We start from the raw sequence: 16,237 nt of genomic DNA, 5'->3' as shown, positions 1-16,237 counted from the left end.
ATACTTCAGAAATTTACCGTTGCATTATTTGGATAAAAAATTGTGATCTTTCTAATTTTGCATCGGGTTATTTCATAATTTTGTTTTAATTTATTTGATATCTTTATTTGTGGTTAAGCATAAAACAATATAAAAATTTTCCAGATTCACCGTTTTAAAAAATTTCATAATTTTATGATCACTTTGGTAGTCCAACGGTATTGTAATAATTTTAAATTTTAAACATTATAAAGAATACTGCAAATAAAAACCTTGTATATACCTATCCTGGTTATAATAAATATGCTATATTTTAAAGAGTTCTGTAATTACAGTTTTTTAATTTAAAATTAATCAAACAGTTAGTTTCATTGAAATTTTAATATGATGTGGTACAATTTGATAATATATAATATAGTTAAACGAGATATAGATAACTCCTATTGATACAAAAAAAAGATTTAAATTAAAATTTTACCATGTTCATAACATGTGAATGCTTAATGAAAATATTTTACTTATTTATTAACTGTTTTCTACAGTTTGAATCAAAAAATATATAATCCTTAATTTTGATTAACTTCATTTTACTTTAAAAACACTGTATATTGATTTTTACATAAGTGGTCTGTAATCATGAACACATCTTTCAGGTTTGCTTTCTCAATTATAGCTTAAAGTTAATTGATCAAAATCCTCTCTCATTCCTAGAAATGAAAATGTTATTTACTGTGGAAAATAGAAACATCTAATGTCAATATAAAAGTTGCCCGCTTCAAGCGTTTTAGTCACTTCATTTATTTGATTAACTTATAAATTAATTTGATATTTTTTTCTTTCTAATCAGCTGTAATTTCAATCTTGTTTTTATTTGATTTGATTAGCATTAATTCTTTCTTTATAAATTTTATGATTCGTTCATTGGGATTAGAAATTAACAATTTGAAAATAAACTAGTTTTTTTCTTTGCTAATTTATAACATCTTTGTAATTATTTATTTTAATTTACATTTTTCACGTTCAGACAGGAGCTATAGAGAATTACATACCGAATCCATGAATGTGTGCTGTGCGCATGCCAGACAAAAAATGTAATCAACTTAATCATATAAATTAGGAGATCGATTTACTGTTTTATTTTTGTATACAGTAGGAGCGTTATCACAGACATATTATTTCATACTCTAATAAAAGTGCAGTGCAACAGAGGCAAAGAGGAAGGAACAACAAAGCAGACCGACATAAGAAGCCAAGTATTGCAGACGGTCACCTAAAAACGTCCACTCAATCGCGCTTAATTTCGCTCTCAAATTTGAACCCGCGCCTGAAACACACAAAATACGGTTTAAAGCTATTTTTTCTAGTAAGGAAGTTTTTTCTCTTTGATATAATAAATTAATTTGAATAATTATTACTGTGTAAATTGGATAAATTTAAAAGTCTTTTATACAAGCACTGCGCTTCAGAACAGCGAAAAAATAATTGTTTAAAATTTATGCAATATTGATTTATTATTCGCAGATCATTTCAATTGTTTATAAATTTAAATTTACATTCTTTATTTCTGCTCCTAATAGAAACGTAGTTTGAAAAACGTCATGAAGCAAATATATTTTCATGAAAAACAGCTGAAAAAATTGAATTTTTCAATCTTACCGCTCTCAATACCATCGATTCGTTTGGCAGTTTCCTCACAAGGACGTGGCCGCGTGCTCAGGGTGCGGCGAGGCGCGCTCTCCGAGGGGGGTGAAGGCAGAGTCGGTGCTGCGGGTGACGGTGGGCGCCGAGGACGGTTGCGGCGACTGCCTGCTGGAGGCGGCGTGCGAGCCCCGCAGCACCTTGCCGATGAGCGAGTCGATGGTGAAGCCCGACTTGAGGGTGGCCGCCGTCTTGCACTGGTACAGGGTGGGCACGGGCTTGTGCACGCCGCCCCCGGAGGCGGCCGACGGGCCGTTCAGCAGGTTGAGGCCGAGCGGCGCCAACGAGAGGCGGGCGAGCTGCGTCGGCGGCAGCAGCGGCATCGACGGGGGCTGCAGGTACGCGTACGGGGGCGGCAGGTGCGGGGGCGGCAGGCCGTGCTGCAGGTACGGGTCGCCGCCGCTGCCCAGGAAGGCGGCGGCCGCCGCGGCCATGGCCGCGTGGTTGTGCAGGAAGGCCGGCGGCTGCTGCCGTTTGTACCTCTTGCGGCGCCGCAGAAAACTGCCGTTGTCGAACATGTCCTCGGCCATCGGATCCAGGGTCCAGTAGTTGCCCTTGCCAGGGTTGCCGGGCTCCCTGGGTATTTTGATGAAGCAGTCGTTCAGCGACAAATTGTGCCGGATGGAATTCTGCCAGGCGGGGAACTTGTCTCGGTAGTACGGAAACCGCGACATGATGAACTCGCAAATGCCACTCAGCGTGAGTCTCTTGTGCGGACTTTGCAAAATGCCCATGGTGATCAGGGCTATGTACGAGTAGGGCGGTTTGACGGCCGCCGCCGTCTTGCCGTCGTCCAACTTACTTTTGGCCGCCGCGGTCGCCTGCAGGTCGGTCGGCGCCGCAGCGACGGCGCCGCTGAAGGAGTGGTGTCTGGAGGCGACGGTGACGTCTTCGTCCGAGTCGACGTTGATGTCCTCGGACTCGGAGTCGGACGACTCGAACTGTCTGAAGGGCGTCGCGGGTTGCGGCGCCGCCGGCACTTGCTGCGGGTTCGGCTGGCCCCGCAGGTCGAGCGGCGACGACGATTCGGCCGGGTACAGGGCGCCGCTCTTGGCCAGGTGCTGGTGCCACGCGAGGTCGGCCATTGACGAGGTTAAAGTGGTGCAAAATGTGTGCCCTGCCTGTTAAAACGTTGTCTTTATTTGTGTGGACGCGAGAGCGAGATCGCTTTGACAACACACATTCTCTGCGCCTGTGATTTTGACAACCGTGCCAGCCTTTTCATTGGCTAACGACTCGGCTACCCCCTGCAAAACCGCACGAAACGCAAACTTTCTGGGTTAAATCGCATTCACATAGGGTGGTTCTCCGAAGCTCCACCCCTGTGTTACTTAATGTAAAAGGGAGAGTTTACATTGCAGTGGGCGTGGTTATCTTGTCGCCGCCGCTTTATAGATAATGTTATGGGGTTGATGCAAAAAATGAGTAGGGGTGTGTGTGTTCTTTACTGCCGCTGTTTCGACACACACAGCCATGGTGAAAGAGCGAAAGAGAGAGAGAGAGAGAGGAGAGAACCTTCTCGCATGATAAGCTAAGGTTTTAGGCGCATGCATGTACATATATATGCACGTACATATATGTACTGTATAAAGTGATGTAGTTGAGCGCTGCCGTGCGCTGTTATACCATGTTTACTCTGCTATATTGTAATCTTGAAATGCGTTCTGTTGTTCTCAACTCACACTTGAAAATATTATCATGTCTTCTAAGTGCTAAAATTTTCTCGTTTCTAACCAAATTTTTAATTGAAAAACATTCATTAAATGAATTGTAAACGGCATCTTATTTATAAATACATAATTATATAATTTTTATCTTTCATTCTTATTACAATATTCTTTCTAATAATTTTCATAGATAATTTGCAGATGAAAACGTATTTTTATAGGATTTTTATTTTCTTACACTGATCGTCGTTTGTGAGCATTAATTTGGTATTTGAATAAAATCAAACAAAGGTTTAGCTTTTTGCAATCCCTGCAACAAGTAATATTTTGTTTGTATGTTTATTGTAAATAAATTATTTATCATTATTATTATTCATCTGGTTAAAACAAATATTTCCACATATGAAACCTTAGTAAATTTTTTGTTTACATTTTGATTGTAATAAAAATTTCACATAATTATCAATACAAGATTAGATTGTTGAAGTTTTATGTTGCCATTACTTTTCAAGTTTCAAGAAATATTAATTTATAATTATTTATCTTATTTAAAAATCAAAAAGAGATGCAGTATACAGAGAGTGTGTGGCTACAGAAATTCTAGTTTTATTGAAATATATAATAGGTTTATTATAACTCGTCATAGGTCTAGAATTAGCATAATTAATTAATAATTTGCATGTTCTAACTTTTGCTTTTTCATGGATATTTCAATAGATTTCAGCTGCGTAATCATACGTTACTAAAAAATATCGTTCCTCTTTTTGTAATCATTCTTAAATTCCGTGTTACTATAATCTTTTAAACATTTATATGCATACTTAGAACTCTTTTTATTTTCCATGCAAAATGTAAAAGAGTTCTTTAAAAACAAATACTGTAAGTAAACTAATAAATCAGAAGATTTTAGGCATTATCGTTTATGAATTTTAAGAAACCTTGCAGTTGACTCCATTAATGTGATAACTCAAAAACTTACTTATTCAACCGAGGCCCACTGCGGCGGATAAGGTCTTTTCAACCTCGGAATATTTAACAAATTCTTGCAAGTGGCGGTGCCATTTTGTCCAACAATTACCTTTTTTTTCAAATAAAATGTTTTCAAAAATTGAATGTAATCAATGTATTTTTACAATTTGGACAGATAAACAAAATAATAAAATCATAATTTATATTTAAAAGTTCATAATTCTCATATGCAAATAACAGATAACAAAATATAATTATGCATCTAATTTTTATCACACATAATGCAAGTGTTTATTTCTATATACTTATTTCAGCATTGCAGGTTTTCCTTTGTTCAAAAACATAAAATTAAATGATGTATTCTGAAACAGAGACAACCATAGTGAATATTCTTAACAGTTCAAAACTATATGTCTATTGAGGACGCGCTCAGCCCTTTACTGTAAAAATAAAAGGCGGATAATCAAAAGTGTACAAAATATAACAACAAACTCGAATAATATCCTTTCAGCTTTTACAATTAAATCTAAATGACATGATATATGTTATCAGCAATTTTAATAACACACTTAATCAAAAGTTAGGATATTATATTAAAAATAACTATTGCGATTAGCGCTGTAATTCGATAGGATTATGCAAAATTATTCAATGCGTGCATTGGCGAGAAGAGGCAGATGAGACCTTTTAATTAACACACGCGCGCAGTCAAAAGGAAAGCGACCCCTCTTGTCGGCGACACCCACACCACTGCTGGGGGTGGCCGGACCTGATCATGAATAAATTGGCATTCTTGCACCTCGTGAAAGAGACGAAAAATATATAGAAACCATCTGCTGGCGACGTGTGTGGCGGAGAGGAGAGAGAGATCATTAATCTTGGCGACAACTAAAATGGTTAGGTATTTCTTAATCATGTCTGAGTCGGCAAACAAATAAGAAAAGGCGATTAGGGCGCGGACGAGCCGCTCTTTCACTCAGCCGATTGTTCTCGTGCGACACAAAGCGCGGCGCATTTGAATTACAAAAGGCACCGAAGAGGGCGGTTTTTGTATTGTTCCGCTTTAAGCAACACTCTGTCGCATTGTGTGTGTGTGTGTGAGTGAGTGAGTATATTTAGTACACAACATACAGTTGGATGCAACTAGCGCGCGCGCTGCACAATCCTCTTATTTGTTCCCAGCGCCAATCTCCCCTGCTTTTAGCAGTGTGTCAACACCATTAGTGTTTGACGCCCGCAAAACGATTTAGGCGGCGAATTATGCGTGCTCCGCGATGCTCATTTTCTCGCCAATATCACGCGCACCATAAATCACGCTTCAGCCCCCGCAGCTTGGCTTTCGATAAATGTCATTTTGCTCATCGCGCGCGCACACAACAGACCAAGCGCTTCCTCCCATTTCAGCGCAAATTCCAGATGGCATGGAAAATAAGAATATAATTTTGCTTGATTTTTGTTCATTTGTCCACATTGTTACAAATAATTACATTGTTTACATTCAATTGTTGAAAGTATTCAGATAAATATTAACATTAACCCGGCGAAGTGCTTTAAAATATTTTTTAATTAAAATTCTCATTTCTTGAGCAGTGGAGGAAAAAATTTACTCACCCAAACTACTTCTGTTTACAAAATATGTTTTCATTCATGTATAGAGATATATTAAACATAAAATTTGCACAGCTTTAAAACGTATAATTAATTATTTACAATTCATACGCTCATCTTCAGGCGAGCTAAAATTATTTTTGCAGCAAAATATTATTTACTCTGCAATTTTTTTTTGTTCTTACCATTATAAACAAAATAATGCAGAGCATAATTAAATTAAATGTTTCGAAAATGATGCATTACAAAATTTTAAAATGCCTGTTTTACATCATAAATAAACATCGGTAATTGTAAAAATTAGCGTAAAACTTGTTTAACAAAAATGTTATTTTTTAACTTTTCTCAACTCCCCCGTCCATGAAATCTTTTTTTAATCTCAAAAACTAAATGCTTTAATTAATTAAGATTTTACTATTGCATAATTATTTTCCTTTTTATTTTTGTGTATTATTGTTGTTCATTTTTCCGCATTGATGCGCAAATACATTGTTGTTGAAAACAATTTTATGTTAAAAAGGGAATTGTTAGAACAAAACGGCACCACCACTAGCAAAAATTTTGCTGAAACTTCCGAGATCAAATAGACACCATCCGCCGCTTTTATTAATTATTATTGTATATTTAAAGTTTTAATTATTTTTGAAGTTGTTGGCCAAATTTTAATATCTTGTGATCAAATCAATTTAAATTCAAACTAGATCCTGTCCGTTGAATGTTCTTAATCTTAAAAGTTAAATGTAAAAAGCGACTCAAAATTGCTTTTAGTGACAAAGATTTGCGACTAATGCAAAAATAATTTTGCATTGCTAATTGAAATATTTTTAATTTGTATTAAAAAAAATATTTATTTTTCTCAAACAAATTGTATTAAAAAAATCGAATGAAAAAATTTGATGTAACAATTTTAAATATCTTACTATTAATTTACATCCAAGCAAGTTCTAGTTCAATTAAATTACGTTTAATGTAACATTCAATCCTATTTTCCCTCTTGATTTTTTTCCCACACGAAGCTTCCGGAGATTTTCGAAGTAGGCACTCTGAACAGCACGTAAGCTGTGCGGATTGCATAACTCACGAATGCCGCAGGCGTCGGCGCGGTACTTATGGTAAACTAATAACCCAGCGAGAGCTTCTGTTGTGTATAAAAAAAAATGCATTCTTCTCGATTCCACGCTAGGGAACATAATGGTGCGGGACGGAAATGCGGCCGTATTGATTTTATTTGTTAGGTGCAGACGAGCTTGATAGATTCGGTGGCAGGTGGTTCGGCGAGTGGGCGCATCGCAAGGGTCTGCTCTCAGGAAAGACCCCTAGCTGAGTCATGACTCAATTCAATCTCTCACTTACTCTCTCCCCCACAGATTCTTGGCCAATGCTCTCCGCTGCCGCCGCAAAAAACAATGAAATGTCTCTTCACAGCATAATTGCTCAGCAGGTTCGCGGCTAATCTGGCGTGAAATTTGCGTTTGTGCCGCTGCGATCGTGGTTAATTGGGCGTCACTGCGCGCGGCTGCCGACTTGGCCGCTGCGGCGCAAGCCGATTTTTAACTGCGGGCTTGTTAGTGAAAGGGATTCGCCACACGCAAACTTCATTACGAGCAATTCAATGAGCTGTCAAGAATGTGAAGAGCCGCGTCACGATCAGTCCAGAAAGGGCGGATTTTCCTTTTTGCTGCTACACCTGGGTCCATGAAATTCATTTTCCTCTCGTCTTGAATTATTATTCGGATTAAAATTTAAATTAATTTTTCATTGTTGTTCGATTACAGCGGATTTAAGGCGAGGCTTTGCATAAAAAAAGACGACTGGATTTATTTTGAATGGCAATTTTTCTGCATTGGTTTTTAGATATCAGTTCCAGTATGAAAAATTTAATTTGTCAGGAAAACTGAAATTTTGAAATTTGACATTGTTTTAAGTAAATTTCTTAAAAAAAAAAAAAAAAAAAAAAAAAAAAAAAAAAAAAAATGGTCCCAACCAGATAATTAAAATTTCACTAAATCTTGTTCATATCACCCCAATTAAGATGGAAAATGAAAATCAATAGGCCTATCAATATAACAAATATACATTGATCTTATGGAAAAAGGTTGATTTCGGTGCAAATATCATAAGCTCCTCATTAATGTCATTTCGGAGTGGAGAGGTTCATATTAAAATATGTTTTCACCGCGGCGGCTGCTTCTCTTTTGATGTTGGGCGTTTTATTAAATTTTTTTTAACTTCAATCTCCTTAATAAGAACAGAAAAATTAAATTTAACAATTAAATATTAATTTTCATGAATTTTTTAGCATAGTGCCCTAGAAGATTTGCAATCAATAAATAATGCAATTGTAAATGGAATAATTCAGAATAATCAAGGATGTAAATTATAAAATTAAATTTTCTATGATTCCTTCAAACTTGAAAATTACTGTTTGCTTCTCACAATCAATAGTATAAAAAGTCTATGTATCAAATTATTTCAAAATTTTAATAAACTATTCATCGCTCTCCGTCGTTTTTTGTAGAGTGAATAGTTTCAAATATAAATAAATCGACATATCAACTGGGAATCTCTGCCTAAATGAATCAATTAGATATTAAAAATTGAGACCATAATTTCAATTAAAAATTAATTAAATTTAAATTCCAAATTTAAAAACAATTAAAGTCACTTTCATAAACAAATGTTTAAATTAAAATTAATTCAAAACAAAAAGTAAATTCAAATAAAATAATTAATGTAATTATTTTATTCAAATTAATTAATGTCAATTAAACTCAATTAAAATCAAACAAAGCTAGACGGACAACATGAATCCGTAAAATGTACTAAGGCCAAAATAAAACAAGCCTCCCGCTTCTCTCCTTCTCTTTGAGTGAGTTTTATCAAATACAAAGTGTTTCTTTCATCAAGAGATTCCTTTCGTCAACGCCACTGACTCTCCTAGCCCTAGTTGGTTGAGAGAGATAGAGCGCAAGACCGATTTGGTAAAATTCGGTTGGACGTTGTTACCACGTCGCTCCATCTGAGGCGCACCGCTTCGACTGTTTCCATTTTTATCCAGATCAAATTCAATCCGATTAAGTCCGAATTTCACAAAGTCAATTAAAAATTTAAATTAAACCGGAAAAGGAAAATATAAATACTGAGATTGCAAAAAGAATTACCCCTAGAATTCATTGCCGTCTCAAACATGGGGGCTCGGCCTAATTTTTCGGTTTAGTTTTGGCAAACTCATTGACATAGCAAAAATTAAATTCACTTAATTTCGATTCACACGAGGTTCATCTTTTACACTCGCAGTCCGAGAATTTGTAAAAAGGGAACGCCTGTACGTAGATACCGTGGGCAAACTCGCGTATTTTGATCAAAAATGGCAGAAACAAACAAAGACACGTCCGATAAGGAAGCCGCTCAGGGTGAGCCGCAAAGCTCCCAAGAGCCGGTGAACCCCGTTCACCAACAGACACCCCCCGAGGAGGCTGGGGCATTGACCCTCTCAGGCCCGGCGAGCACGTCGACGCCGCACGCGGCACAAGGCGCGCCGGCCGAGGAAAATGCACCCCACGCGGGAAATTTCCCACCCACACTTTTCTCCCTAGCCGCGACTTTTTTGATTCATTCGGCCATCGAGGACGACATTGCCATCCAGCCGACCACGCCGAATGAATTTGAAAGCACCATCCGCGGCTACATTGCTGACATTCAAGCTCATGCAGCAGAAAGTCGCGACCGTGAAATAACCTACAACACAGCCCGCTTGCGACAAAAGCGAGTGTTGACGCGTTTGAAAGAAACAGTACAGCAAAAGCAAGTGCAAGCAACACACGCCCGACGGCATGCGTTAGCCCAAATGCGAGCGCAGCAAATGCGAGATTCCTATCGGCCCAAATACCACACCGATCACATTGCTCGTCAGAAGGACGAAATGCAAAATCTCCTTGCCGCCTTCGAACGCGCACCTGAACATTCCTCAAATGACCGTCCGCCGCCCGCAGCTCGTGCACGCACTCAAGGCCACGTTGCTGAAAGTGTGACAAATCTCGCGCGCCAGTACGAGCGAGATATGCACGACGCGCAAATTCACGATGACCGCGACTACGGGAGAAATAAAATCGGTGCCCCGCAAAGACCCACCCTCTTCCAGGGCGATGGCCCACGGCCGGGCGATTTTCGCAACCCCTCCACACCGGCCCGCCAAAGAACACCCCCGCCGTCACCGACGGCGAGGAGTCTTGCACCCTCCCCTCTCCCCGATGAGGACGAGGAATCAGTTAATTACGCCGCGGACATCGAGCGCCGTTATAATTATCTGATAAACCGAGGCAGGGAGTCGGAAAACGCGCCGCGCGACGAGTACAATCCTTCGGCGCCGCCACCCTCCCAACCCTCCCAGGCAAATCATGACCCACGCGCGACCCAAAGATCGAGTGGAGAAAACCCAAATTTCACTGTCGACTTGACTCGGCAGTTTGAAAAATTGGCAGACACATTAGCCGATGCGATTTCAAATCGCGGCCAAAATTCAGGGAGCAGATCAAACAACATGCACAAGATCAATTTGCCCTCCTACCGCGGAAGAACAGATCGCCGCACCCCACGCGAATTCCTTCAGCTAATTCAAGCTCACGCTGAATCGTCAGAATTTACTCCGATGCAAATCGCCATGCAAAAATTTCCTCTCTGCTTAGAGGGAGATGCAAAATTTTGGTGGGATGCCAAAAAAGACGAAATTCGCAATTTTCAAAATCTGCAACATGAGTTTTTGAGTGAGTTTGGCTCCGTCGATTACAAACGCAATTTGCGGCGCGAATTGGAAAAGCGAACGCAGCACCCAGATGAGCCACTCACAACTTTCATTTACAAGATCAAAGGCTACTACGACATTTTGTACCCAGGCGAAAACAAAGAATTATCCATCATTGACCGCGTTTTGGAACAAATGCATTTTGCCTACATGCGTTTCTTTAACGGCGAGACGTATAATGATTTGAATGAACTTTGCGCCGCCGCGCGCGAGGCACAAAAACGAATGCTCCGAGAGAGAACGTATGAGCCGCCGCCGCCGCCGGAAAAGTCAGTTGAACGCAGCCTGTCATACACGAGCACGAGTTACCGGCCGCAAAACTCGCAAAATGACAATTCAGATTATAAAGTCTCCCACGCCGTGCCCATGGAAGCACTTGATCCATCGGTTGCCCGCGCCAAAGCACAAAGAAATCGCTCAAAATCTCGCGATCGTGATGACAAAAATAAATCTTGGTCCAGTTCTGGGGACAAAAGTTACTTCAAAAAGGACGCGAATTACTCTCAAGAGAGCCGCAGTCGCTCCAATGAGAGGCGGACTCACTTTGGTTCCAGCGAAAGAGAGCCTAGTCGTTCTCTGAGCCGCACTCGCCCTTCGCACGACAAAGATGACCGAAAGCGCGACGCCACGCCGCACTCAAAGACCCGCAAGTCGGAAAACTGAGTGCGAGTGCTGTTTTCTGTGCCTCGGAGGAGAACAGCACACTTGACTTGAAAAACAATAAATCAGTGAAACGCAAGAGATACCGCAGAAATGTGATTGAACGGAGAAAAAATTTGCGCGAGTATGCTTTCAGCCAGTTTTCATCAGCCAACATTGAAAAATCTGCAGATTTCAAACGCCCACTCATTCCAATTAAAATTTTCCGCAAAAATTACAATGGTCTTGCAGACACAGGAGCCGACATCTCCATCATTGGTTCCAAAACTTTCTCACGACTAAAAAATTCACGCGCGAAAATGTGGTACTGCAGACAAAAAATTCAACTTTTAGATGGCCAAACAAAAATCATTGCTGCAATTGAACTCCCAGTAAAATTTCTTGAGCAAACAATTACAATTCCTTTTTACGTCATTGACGATCAGTCTCAAAAAGTCATTTTAGGCCGTAATTTTCTTGCAAGAGCCAAAATCGCAATTTTGCCAGACGGATTCATTTCTCTAAATCAGCCACAAAATTTGCACCAATTTGCACAAGAAAAAATTTCCAACATTCAGACCAATGAAATTTGTGCAGATAAAATGCTCAGTGAAATGCTAAACAACGTCACAAACGACAAAAGTGGCGAAATTCGCAAGCTCCTGGTCGAGTTTCACGAAAAAGGACTCTTTAATGAGAGGCCTGGTTTAGCAAAAGGTGTTGAGGCTGAGATAAAAATGACTGATTCACTTCCGTACCGATGCCATCTGCGCCCGCAAAATCAAACAACGCGCGAAATTATTGACAAGCAAATTAATAAATGGCTCCAAGACGACGTAGTTGAACCCACCGACGACGCACTTTTCATCTCACCGCTGCACGTAGTGAAAAAGAAAACACCGCCCGGAGAAGAACAAAAGTACAGAGTTGTTGCGGATATGCGAATGCTCAACGCCCGATGCCAAGTCCAGCCGCACGCATCAATGCCGCGAATTGACACAATTCTCTCCAAGTTGGGAAAAAATAAATATTTTTCAAGAATTGATCTCTCAAACGCATACATGCAAGTGCCGATCAAAGACACGCACCGCCGCTACTTTTGCTTTAATTCGCACCGCGGAATTTTCCACTTCAAGAGAATGCCCTTCGGATGGAATGGTTCAACATGGTTTTTCCAAAAACTGATTGAAAAGTTGCTGCGAGAGCTGAACTGCGAGAACGTGATTTGCTTTTTTGACGACATCATTTGCATTTCACCCGACTTGAAAACGCACATAAAAATTTTGCGAGAGCTCTTCAAACTTCTCAGCAAATTTAATTTGACCGTGAACCCCAAAAAACTTGAACTTTGCAAGACCGAGATTGAAATTTTGGGGCACAAAGTGACTGAAAACAAAGTTTTTCCCCTGTCGGAAAAAACTGAGTGCATTCAGAATTTTCCCGCACCCACAAACAAATTAGAAGTCCAAAGATACTTAGGTTTAATTGGATTCTACAGAAAATTTGTAAAAGATTTTCAAGCAACAGCGGCGCCGCTCACAAAACTGTTGCGAAAAGGTGCAGATTTCAAATGGGAAAATGAGCAGCAAAATGCATTCAAGAGTCTGAACGCCGCCGTTGCGTCAGATAATTGTTTACTTCACCTGCCCGATATGAATAAAGAGTTTCAAGTTTGGACCGACGCTTCAATAATCGCTTTTGGCGGAATGCTGACGCAGAAATGCGAAAACACCGGCGATTTTCGGCCCGTAATGTTCATCAGTCGACAAACAACTGACGCCGAAAAATTGTACTGCCCCAGCGAACTTGAATGCGCGAGCGTAGTTTACGCAATAAACAAATTTCTCCCCTACATTGAACACACAAAATTTACCCTTTATTGTGACCATCAGTGTTTGCAAAACATTTTGAAAATCCCCAAACCCCAAGGTCGGTTAGGGAGATGGGCAATGTTTCTTTCAGGACTGAATTGCGACTTCAAATATCGCAAAGGAAATCAAATGGCACCCGCCGATTGCCTTAGCAGAATTAAAATGCCGATAAAAAGCGAGAAAAACAGACCTACTCACCGCGAGGAAGTAATTCCAATCGACGACGGCGAGAGCAAGGGCAGTTTATCCTTCGACAAACACTCGCACCCTGCTCAAAATGCACATGAATGCAAGCGCTGTCAACCGAAAAACCAAACCCTCGCTGAAGAGAAAAGTCCAGGAACACCCAAATGCCCGAAAATCGTCCCAAAGTTGGATGAAACGCTCACGAAATTGTCACAAAAATCACCAAAATCAACACGCACTGCACGCACACGAGAAAAAGTAAACAAGCAACAAGCTGCAGCACCCGATGCAGTCGCGACGCTGCTGCCACCTGTCAATCAATCAATCAACCATCAGCATGCACCGCACGGCCGCGCGGCAAAGAAGAGAGAGAAAAAAGCTCGCGACACACCAAGTGCAGCGAAACGCGCACGGCCGACTGCAAAAAAGAAGAAGTTGCCCAAACGCAGATATTCCAGCACGTTAATTAATCCGTCCAGCAGCGAAATAAACATGGGCCGCAGACTAAAAATTTTCCTCACGCAACTACAAAATGCGGAAAAATTTCCTGCCACCGGCGCCGAATGGCACGCCGAGCAAAATAAATCAGACGAATTAATTCAATTGCGAAATGACATTGTTGCCGGCCGAAAACAAAAGTACACCATCGGCCCAGACCAAGTAATTCGCTACACAGCAGGCGACAAAAATCTTATTGTTCTCCCAGATCCTTTGAGAGAAAAAGTTTTGCAATATTGTCATAACGCACCCACATCTGGTCACCCTGGAATTTATGCAACTCAAATGAAAATTGCTGCAATGTTCGTTTGGAAAAATATGCGGAACGATATTAAAGACTATGTCAAAGCGTGTCATGAGTGCCAAACAATTAAGCCAAACAACAGAAAACAATTCGGACTTTACAGCGCCAAAAATGAGGAGTACACAATGCAATGTGTAAATGTCGACGGAATCGGACCACTTCCAAGATCATCGTCTGGGAATGAATTTTGCCTCCTCGCCAGTGATGAATTCAGCCGCTGGGTTGAATGTTTCCCTTGCCGAAAGCTGACGAGCAAAGTTGCCATCGACAGACTAGTTGCAATGTTTTTCCGATTAGGCTGGCCTGAAGAAATCAAGTCTGATAACCACACAATTTTCAGCTCAAAACACTGGAAAAATGCAATTAAAATGTACAACATCAAAGACATTAAAATTTCTCCTTATATGCCAAGACAAAATCCAGCTGAACGCCGAATTAAGGACGTGAAACAAAAAATCAAAACGTACGCGACCAACAACCAACGCAAATGGGATTTGGATCTTGCTGCAATCACGTATGCAATCCGCAGTACGCCAAATGACACAACTGGTTTCACGCCTAATTTCCTCATGCTACACCGAGAAATTAAAAACCCAATTTTCCACAGTGAGAAATTAGAGCCAGAAAATTATGACGACAATGTAAAAAAAATGATCGAGCGATTAAAAAAGGCAAATGACGTTGCCATCGAGAATATTGCTCACAGGAAAGAGCAATATGCCAGAAAGTTCAACTTAGCCGCGCGCGAGCATGAGTTTCTCCCCGGTCAAATGGTGCTCCGCAAAACCAACATTCTCTCCAACAAAGAAAAGGGTGTAGCCGCGTCGCTAGCACCCAAATTTGAAGGTCCGTTCCGAATTTCATCCCTCTTCGGAAGGAACACAGTTGACCTCGAAACCCTCACTGGAGAGGCGGCCGGCCGGCGGCACGTTAGCCAAATTCGCCTATATCATGAAAAACCTGAATGGTGTCAATGAACTTCAAGATCATCTTAGTCGCCCAAGTCGCGACAAAAACTTTCTGTCCTTGTCGACAAAGAAAAATTTTAATTTTGTTCCTGAAAAAGCTGCCAGGTAGCAGCGCCAAATTGTCCAAGTTGACAATACTTCGTACTGACTTACCAAGTTGTAAGCAGTCAGATTGATTGCCCAGTTGCAAAAGCCAGTGAAAAATAAAAAACTCTAATTGCCCAGTCGCGAACGAGTTAATTCTCAGCCAAGTTGCTCAGATTTTCACTTGGCCAAATTTTCAAGAGAGAAGACAACTATGAAGAACACACACACACACTTTTAATTTCAATTAATTAGTCTCAAAAGTTTTCTCTTTTACAAAAATTCCTTGCCGTAATTTTTTTTCCTTTCCCGGCGGGATATTTGAGACCATAATTTCAATTAAAAATTAATTAAATTTAAATTCCAAATTTAAAAACAATTAAAGTCACTTTCATAAACAAATGTTTAAATTAAAATTAATTCAAAACAAAAAGTAAATTCAAATAAAATAATTAATGTAATTATTTTATTCAAATTAATTAATGTCAATTAAACTCAATTAAAATCAAACAAAGCTAGACGGACAACATGAATCCGTAAAATGTACTAAGGCCAAAATAAAACAAGCCTCCCGCTTCTCTCCTTCTCTTTGAGTGAGTTTTATCAAATACAAAGTGTTTCTTTCATCAAGAGATTCCTTTCGTCAACGCCACTGACTCTCCTAGCCCTAGTTGGTTGAGAGAGATAGAGCGCAAGACCGATTTGGTAAAATTCGGTTGGACGTTGTTACCACGTCGCTCCATCTGAGGCGCACCGCTTCGACTGTTTCCATTTTTATCCAGATCAAATTCAATCCGATTAAGTCCGAATTTCACAAAGTCAATTAAAAATTTAAATTAAACCGGAAAAGGAAAATATAAATACTGAGATTGCAAAAAGAATTACCCCTAGAATTCATTGCCGTCTCAAAATACAAAATTATTTTAAATAGATAAATAAAGTCTCAATTGCAAAATCTTCTTTTC

The 16,237-nt window shown here is 40.0% G+C and overlaps 2 protein-coding genes across 3 annotated transcripts in view; one reads left to right on the top strand and one right to left on the bottom strand.

Moving 5' to 3' along the window:
- LOC132198415 (ectonucleoside triphosphate diphosphohydrolase 1-like) overlaps positions 1-16,237 on the top strand; it is a 53,051-nt gene that overhangs the window by 15,585 nt on the left and 21,229 nt on the right. The window lies entirely within an intron of this gene.
- LOC132197581 (forkhead box protein D3-like) lies at positions 1,007-2,826 on the bottom strand. The gene is made up of 2 exons (XM_059620939.1): positions 1,636-2,826; positions 1,007-1,303 (listed from the first exon to the last, which is right to left on the bottom strand). The coding sequence occupies exon 1, from the start codon at positions 2,760-2,762 to the stop codon at positions 1,671-1,673; it is 1,092 nt and encodes a 363-aa protein (XP_059476922.1). The 5' UTR covers positions 2,763-2,826; the 3' UTR covers positions 1,007-1,303; positions 1,636-1,670.

Source organism: Neocloeon triangulifer, unplaced genomic scaffold (assembly GCF_031216515.1).
Source record: "Neocloeon triangulifer isolate White Clay Creek 2 clone unplaced genomic scaffold, ASM3121651v1 ptg000012l, whole genome shotgun sequence".
NCBI lineage: Eukaryota > Metazoa > Arthropoda > Insecta > Ephemeroptera > Baetidae > Neocloeon > Neocloeon triangulifer.
Note: the sequence above shows the minus strand (reverse complement) of the source record. Positions and strands in the feature narration are given on the sequence as shown.

Bases quoted from the DNA above. Each gene is read 5' to 3' on its own strand.
- LOC132197581 (XM_059620939.1), bottom strand. From the start codon at position 2,762: ATGGCCGACCTCGCGTGGCACCAGCACCTGGCCAAGAGCGGCGCCCTG.